General features: G+C 51.0%; 1 protein-coding gene across 1 annotated transcript; it reads right to left on the bottom strand.

Moving 5' to 3' along the window:
- Positions 1-1,794: 1,794 nt before the first annotated feature.
- On the bottom strand, positions 1,795-5,662 carry RESP18 (regulated endocrine specific protein 18). The gene is made up of 5 exons (XM_027115737.1): positions 5,388-5,662; positions 3,632-3,736; positions 2,450-2,577; positions 1,900-2,054; positions 1,795-1,834 (listed from the first exon to the last, which is right to left on the bottom strand). Exons 1-5 carry the CDS (start codon positions 5,491-5,493, stop codon positions 1,795-1,797), a joined length of 534 nt encoding a protein of 177 aa, XP_026971538.1. The 5' UTR covers positions 5,494-5,662.
- Between the last annotated feature and the right edge of the window lie 2,081 nt (positions 5,663-7,743).

The following is a 7,743-nucleotide window of genomic DNA, read 5'->3' as shown; positions in this document are numbered from 1 at the left end:
ACTAGACCACACAGCATAGCTGGATGTGTGTAAAGAAGGCTGCCATTCCAGCTGTGGTCCCATCCTCGCTTTCCTCACTTCAGGAATGGTCACTGGAAAGAAAACAAGACAGAAGCAGCCTCCGGCAGCAGTGAGGGGCTGTGCTCTCCTCACCGCAACCCTTGTTCTGGTCCCACCTCTCTCACTTTGAAGGCTGTGGCCAGGTCCAAACCCGATCCATCCTGCCTCAGGGCAAGTCACAGAGAGTTTGCATCAAAGTCACTTTAATGATCCAGATTTCGGTCATCCTGGAACTTCCCCTCCAGAGGGCAATGGAGAGGGCACTGGGGCAAAGCAGCTTTGCACTAGGTCTCAATCAGCGACAAGGTGGTGGCCCACAGTGGGGGGCGACTCAAAGAAGCCCTAAAACCAGAAATAAAGGATTGGAACCGGTATGTGGAGAGGTGGCCCTTCCCTCACCTACTCTCCCGCAAATGCTTCAATAACACCCTGATTTGAGTCAGCTCACAGTGACTCAACCCGTCGACTGAGTGCCTGTCCCCTTTGCTCCCACACAGAATTCATAGAGTTCTCATCCGCTGATTTGCCCTTGGGCTCAGGCTGGAGAAGAACGGCAGCACCTTGTTTGCTTTCATGAAGGCGTGGCAGCAACCGGTCTCTCACAGGTGGGTCTGTCACTTAGCTCTGAGTGTGTGGACCCAGTGACCAACCTAAGCTTAGGAAGCTCAGCTGCCATCTTATGGGAGTAGGAACTGGTTTCCTAGGAGAGTGTGAGAGGCTAGAAGCCCCCAGAGGTGCAGGCTGCCCCTGGATGGAGCACATGGCTAGCTGGAGGTGCCGGCTCCGCTGCCACCACCCCAGTCCAAGCCACTTCAGTCTCCCCTGGACCAGGATGATTGGCTCTTTACAGGACTCTCTGTTTTCACTCTCGCTTTTCTCACAATCCATCCCTGATACCGTTAGAGTGAGCTTTTAAAATCATATCACATTATTACATCCCCATCCTTAAAATTTCCTAGTAAACTTGCCACTACCCTTGGAATAAAATCCAAACTTTCACCATGACCTGTGAGCCCCTGTGTGGTCGACCCCGAGCCTACATCTCCAACCTAATCTTCTACCACTGACTTTCCCTCAGTCTTGCTATGGTATCCTTCTGTCAGGGCATTTGTCATTGCGGTGCTCTCTTCCTGGGAGGCCCTTCCTTCATATCTTCCACTGGCTGCCACCTTCTTGTAATTTAGGTCTTAGTTCAGAAAAGGACTTTTGTCAATATGGAGGAGTCTGATGTTTGGGGCAGCACAACCCACACCGCAGTCCCTGAGAGGAAGGGCAGGGACTGTGTATGGGGAAAGGGCTGGGAATCAGAAGACCTGGGTCCAGTCTTAGCTCTGCCATGAACTTGCTATGCAGCCTTGAGTAAGTTGCTTGACCAGCCTGGGCCCCAATGTCTCATCTATAGATAGATGGGAGCGCTAAATGGGTGTTTTCCATCTGGATTCCGAAGAGTTCAAGCATCCTAGGTAGATAACTCCGAGCCTTGCCCAGTTGACTTACCCAGGCCACAGAGTAGAGCAAGGTGGGGAAGAGGTGAATGTGAGGGCCTCTGGGCTACGTCTCCCATTCATCCAAAGGAGCTTTGCTATCACTTGCTATATACAAGGGAGTACATGGAGGAAAGGAGAACTTTTTACTTAACATTGAAAACTCTGCAGTTTTCTATGCCTTTGGAAATTCAGTGCCTGTGAATGATCCTATAGATCATTTCACCCTTAGAGACTCCCAGCACCTGCATCACGCCCCCCAGCCTTTCATATCGATGCCCACAAGTAGTCTGAGAGAGACAGGAAAATGCAGCTTCTGTGTTCACACACCACTACCCATTTCCCTCCTTCACACCTGCCTCCCTCATTTAAACATGTCCTTGGTGATTCCAACTTCCCTAGAAAAAGTGAGCCCCTCACCTTGACAGGGTTGGTCACCTCTCGTTTCAGGGCCTTCGAAACCACTTTGGAGGTAAAGCACTGATCCCTGTTCACCTTGACCACTGGGGCCTGTGAGGAGGGAAGCCAGGAGTCAAGAAGGAGGCAGAAAAGGGTGACAGGGCCCCAGAGGGAAAGAGATGGGACCCAAAGTCAGGGCTTTAAAAGTCTTGAGAAGACACATGAGTCTCACCTTGGGGAATAGGAGTCGAAGTTTCTTCCCTTGCTTGCTCCTACAAGAGATGGGGATGAGAAATGGGACCTAGGCTTGCTAGCACCTCCCTCGTCTCCCTTTGCAGGTGTCACTAGTGGTTCATGGAACTGTTTCCTGCAGATCCCAGACAGGACTTCTGATCATTCTCAGAGTGCTCCTGGCGGCTCTTACCTGCAGTTTTAATACCCGTTCCCTCCCTTTTCTCTCTGTCCACTAGACATCATGGACTGACCATAGGCTTCACGTACCTCACCCCGGTGGTTTTGGTGGGAAAGGCTTCTTGCCTCATCCTCACACATGGATCCTGGGGGTGGAGTTTGCCAATGTGCCCCATCTTCTGTGTCATCACATCCTGGGTCATGTCATCCTTCCAGAACAAACCTGCAGGTTGAAAGGAGGTGGTGAATTAATACCTGGGATGCTCTGACTGGCCCACTCCAGAGACCAGAGTGAGGTCAACACTCCCCTTCTCCCTCAAGTAGCCAAAGGATCACAGTTTGTGGAGAGAATGAAATGAGATGGCATATAAAATTTGCTTAGTACAGTGCCTGGCATATAATAAACATTCAGTTAGGATTAGGACTATACTCTTTTTGCTGACTCATTTGATGCTATTGTGAAAATTAAATGAGATTAGGGATGTACAGAGTGCTGAGAAAACTCTAAGGCAGTGATTCCCAAACTTTAGAGTACATCAGAATCTCCTGCAAGGCTTGTTAAAACACAGATGGCTGTTCCTCCCTCCTAGAGCTTCTGATTCAGGAGGTCTGGGGTGAAGGTCATGAATTAGCATTTCCAGCAAGTCTCCTGGTGATGCTGATGCTACTGGTCTGGGGATGCACTTTGAGAACCACTATTCTAAGGCATTTTACACATATTAGACATCAGTAGTGGTAGTAGTAACATGAACTCAAGCCAGATTTCCTATCTGACTCTTCTCCCATTCATGAAACTCTGCTCCAAGGAAGGGTCAGCCATCTGTCTTCAAGGGAGTCCCCACTCCCTTTCCTTCCTCTCTTCTTTTTGTCATACAATTCGCTCTGCTTCCTACTCAGAGGCTTAGGGGTGTGTGTGTGTGTGTGTGTGTGTGTGTGTGTGTATTCTCCTGGCTGAGAACTTAAGGATTCCTGGCTCTGGAAAAACTCAGATAGTGCCTGGAGTTGGGGCTAGTCCCAAGGAGTTAGATGCTGACCTCTTCCAGGGGCTTCTTCTAGAAGCCTCTGCTGGGCCCTTCCAGGGTGTTCAAGGGCAAACAGCCTGCCCTTCTACCTCCATCCCCATTTTGGTCTCTCCCAACTCTCCATGAGGTAAGCATGACAGGAAAGTGTCAAGTAGAGACATTTGGGGCTGAAAGCCTGTTCTCAGATCAAAAAGCCCCTCACTATACCCCTGTATCTGACCAAGCCTCAGCCTCTCTTCTCCAGCTCTTACTCACCTTGGGGCATAATCTGCTGGAGTACAACTTGCAACTGCTGGAAGACTGGGGTGGTAAATCCTTGGAGGGTCCAGAGGTGCCCCACTCCCACTTGGCCCTGACCATCTAAGGGCAAAATAGTGGTGTGAGAAAGGAGCTTGACCAGAAGCCTTCCAAATCCCAGCTGAAGGAAAGCAGCTTCCTTCCACTATCACCCCTGGGTTCAGTGGTCTCTGTCCCCCTCACCAGACCCCCATCTCCTTTCAAGTCCTCCTTTTCATTTTTCCTTCCCCCGTCACCACCTGCCCTGTTCCTCAGCCCCTGCACCTCATTCACCTTTGGTACCAACTTCCAGGTAAGAGCCAAGCTCCACAGGCAGCCTGTGGAGGGTGAGGTAAGAAGAGACTCGGAAAGCTACACACATAGAATGGATAATCAGGTGAACAGGTAGGGCATGGGGAGCAGGTGAACTGCATTCAGGGAAGGCTTTGAAGCCTGGAGGGGATTGGAGAGGACGCCTGGAATCCTTCGAGGAAGAAAATATTGGTATGTATAGGGTTTGAGTGTATGGATCCTTGTCCTGAAAGCCACAGTTTGCCCGACTGTGCAAAGGGGAAGGACGGGGATGGAGATAATTCCTAATGCTATACACACTTGCCTCATTCCAGGTAAATGGGGTAGGGTTGGAGTCTGGGATGTTTGTTTGTTTGTTTGTTTTCCTATAGTGGAACTACCATGAGTCATCATGAAAAGGGAATTCTCTTCCCCAGTCAAATGGATCCTAATATCATTTTCCTGGCTTTAGGAAGGAGCAGAACCTAATATTGAGAAGGAAAATAGCTTCTGGAAGGAGAGAGCTTCTCTGAGGCAGCGCTTCCAGAACTGATAGAAAAGTGGTGACCCAGACACCCTCAGCCAGACCCACAGGGCACCTGGCGCTGTCCGTGGTGCTGAGCGGTGGCCAAAGCCTGGCATGGAGGCGGCTCTGGGCAGTAAAGAGAGCGAGTCGTCCCCACAAGTCTTGCCGGTCCTCTCCCGCCCCACGCGTCCCGCTCCCCGCCCCCAGGTCTCCTCCTACAGTTTTTCGCGAGTCCTCTGCATTGGCCTCTAAACCCAAGAATCGGGCGAGGAGAGTTGGCATCAGGCTAGGAGTCTGCGCCGTCTGCCCCAAGCGCAGGGCGCTGGAATCCTCGAGTCTGCGCAGTCGGTCTCTGGCTGCTGACACGTGTCAGCGATGGTCTACCCGGTTGGCGCAGAGTGAAGGGGAAGGAAGAGGATGGATCCTTTCCCCCTCCATCCTTTTTTACCCCATCCTAGCCTTCCCGTTCTTACCGGAAATTGGATCGCAAACACCAGGCTCTAGGGGCTTATAAAGAAGGCTTGGGTCATCCCTGGCCTAGCCTTCTCTCCGGAGCCCGATACCCGCGGCCCCTGCTCCTACTGTGCAGAGATCCTGGTCCCCTGACTATCCCTCAGCCATGGGCATCTCTTCCCTGGCCCCTCAGCGCGGGCCGCCCAGGCCGGTTCTACTTCCCGCTGGCCCCGTGTGTTTCAGTCCTTCTCCCGAATCCCCAATCTTCCCGAGTTCGCTTCTCTTAAGTCCGCACCCCATACACCGAGCCCCACGCCAGGGCTGCGCCTCTTTCTGCGCATTTTTCTCTTCTCACCCCCCAAACAGATTCCTTTCCTCCTAAGTTCCTAACCTTGAGGCCCCCGGACCCACTTCTCTCAGAATCGCTCTCTGGCCCTGCCCGCACGCCCCAGGTGTCCTCCTGACCGTGATCACTAACGTCGCGGCCGCTCCCTGGGCGGCTCTTCAGCAGCAGGAAGCAGAGGAGCCGCCAGAGCCCCCGGAAGCCCCCAGGCCACAGCGGGCGCCGCATCCTCCCGGGCTTGGTGCGCTGGCTCCCCACCAAATCGCAGATGAGGTAGAGACAGCTGCTGGAGGGACTGAGCGGGGCTGTCCCTTCCCACCCGCTGGCGAGACTGGATCTGCACAAAGCTCCCTTGGCAGCGGGACCAATGGCCGGCGGGCCCTGCCCCCTGCGGACGCCTACCCAACCCTTACTTCCCTACCTCCCCACAGGCCACCCCACCTTACTCCCAGGAGCCCACTCCTTTTTTACATAAACCAGGTCCCGAGGACTACCGCCTCTACTCCCAATCCCAAGGCTGGAAAAACGGATTGCATGTAAAATGTGGGTGCGAATTGTACCTGCCTCATAGGTTTGTTGCGAGGATTAAATATGAACAGCGACTGGATAGTCGGCACTCAATGAATCTAGTCTATTTTTATTATCCTGCTGCTTACTTCACCCTTACCCGCCTTAAAACCTTCAGCAGTCACGGGTTTGACCTGCTGAGTACATGCACATCCATGACTCCTCCACATCCACTGCCATCGCCCAGGTTCAAATCACTGTATTCTTTCTTTCTTTCTTTCTTTCTTTCTTTCTTTCTTTCTTTCTTTCTTTTTTTTTTTTTTTTTGCGGTACGCGCGCCTCTCACTGTTGTGGCTTCTCCCTTTGCGGAGCACAGGCTCCGGACGCGCAGGCTCAGCGGCCATGGCTCACGGGTCCAGCCACTCCGCGGCATGTGGGATCTTCCCGGACGGTGTCCTCCCGTGTCCCCTGCATCGGCAGGCGGACTCTCAACCACCGCACCACCAGGGAAGCCCTACCAAGGCCTTTTAATTTTGGGAGTCCTGAACCCCAAACTTGGTGTCCCAAACACTGTGGAAGCTACAAAAAAAATCCCTGTTCAGATATTTGACTTTTCCACTAGGTTCCTTAAAATCTCGCCCTGCACTTGTGCCATTTAGAAGGTATCTAAGGATGTGAGGGGAATTAGCATGTGGATTTTGGGTTCCCCTCTCTGTAGCTCACTCATTTCCCAGAGTTCTTGCTCAATTTCTACCTGCTCTGGCATTCCTGTACTCCAACCACTACTTCCTTGGCCATTCAGACTCTGCCTTTCATGCCTATTTCCCCATGTGCTACAGGAAACTGTGAAGTGTCATTAGGGGAAAAGCCTGTTAAATGTGGAACTCATTGGTTGCGGGGGGAGGTTTTCCCTTTTTTCAAGGATTATATTCCCTCTAGTTTTTCTTGCTTGGCTGGTCTCCATGTTTTCATACAATCACTTTTATATTTTGTCTAGAGTAGATACGTTCAATGTTAATGGGAGGGTCTGACACAAGCTATTTTATCATGCCAGGAACTGGTTGTCAATGATTTGTGTTGTACATAATATTCAAAAATTGTTTACAGAAATAATTTAGGCCTAGGAGCAAATGAGTGTGAGCCTGCTTTGAGAAGTACAATGCTACAAGAAAAAGGGACGTATTGGTCTTTGGGTGGCTTGAACAGAGGTGGGTGTGCTTCTTTCTCCCTTTTAAGATTTCAGACTACCAGAGAAATAGCTATCAAAATGATCAATTGTATGTGCATCGATACTGCACCTCTTTTCCCTATTCATTGGAGGGGACCCTAATGTTGAGAGTAATATCCTCAGAAGACCAAGCAGTTTATCAGGGCTATTGGACTTGGAGTTCAAGGGGAGGAATTTCCTTTCCCAAGGGAAAAAAGACCACCATAAAGTGTGGCAGGTGGTGGGGGGAGGGGAAGCGGATGAGGAAAACTGACACTTCAGCTGTGGTCCTACCCTGCCCTGCATTCATGTCATGAATGATGTCTGGAAAGAGAAAGGGATCAGAAACCAGGCTTCCAGCTGCATTACATCCCCACCCCAAATGTCCTCTCTGTTCTGATCCTATATATTTTACTGCAGAGGCTCTGCCTGGAGCCCACCTGTCCTACCACCGGACAAGCCCACAGAAAGGGTTTTGACAAAAACCTGCTTAATAAATTCAGAAGCAGGTTGTCCAAGAACTGCTCTTGTAGATGGCATTGCGGGGGGTGGAGGATAGGAATGTTTCAACCAGCTGCAAATTTTGCTCAGAGAAGAAAACAGTTCAAAGAAGCCCTAACATGGTAGGAAACAAGGGATTTTGAATTTGTGTATATATGTGCTAGATTATTCCCCCTCTAAAATGTAAACTCCCCCTCCCCCAATAAGTAACAGGCTCTAATAACAGCCTTGATCTGGGCAAGTCCTGAGGCACAGTGACTTAG

Source organism: Aethalodelphis obliquidens, unplaced genomic scaffold, assembly GCF_003676395.1.
Source record: "Aethalodelphis obliquidens isolate GAN/ISIS:26980383/991018 unplaced genomic scaffold, ASM367639v1 scaffold2, whole genome shotgun sequence".
Lineage (NCBI taxonomy): Eukaryota > Metazoa > Chordata > Mammalia > Artiodactyla > Delphinidae > Aethalodelphis > Aethalodelphis obliquidens.
The sequence above is the reverse complement of the archived record's forward strand: the minus strand, read 5'-3'. Positions and strand labels throughout refer to the sequence as shown.

Bases quoted from the DNA above. Each gene is read 5' to 3' on its own strand.
- RESP18 (XM_027115737.1), bottom strand. From the start codon at position 5,493: ATGCGGCGCCCGCTGTGGCCTGGGGGCTTCCGGGGGCTCTGGCGGCTC. The intron at 3,737-5,387 runs GTCAGGAGGACA...TTTTGCCCTTAG, and splicing joins CCGCGACGTTAGTGATCACG to ATGGTCAGGGCCAAGTGGGA. The intron at 2,055-2,449 runs GTGAGGTACGTG...CCCTCCTCACAG, and splicing joins TTCCCACCAAAACCACCGGG to GCCCCAGTGGTCAAGGTGAA.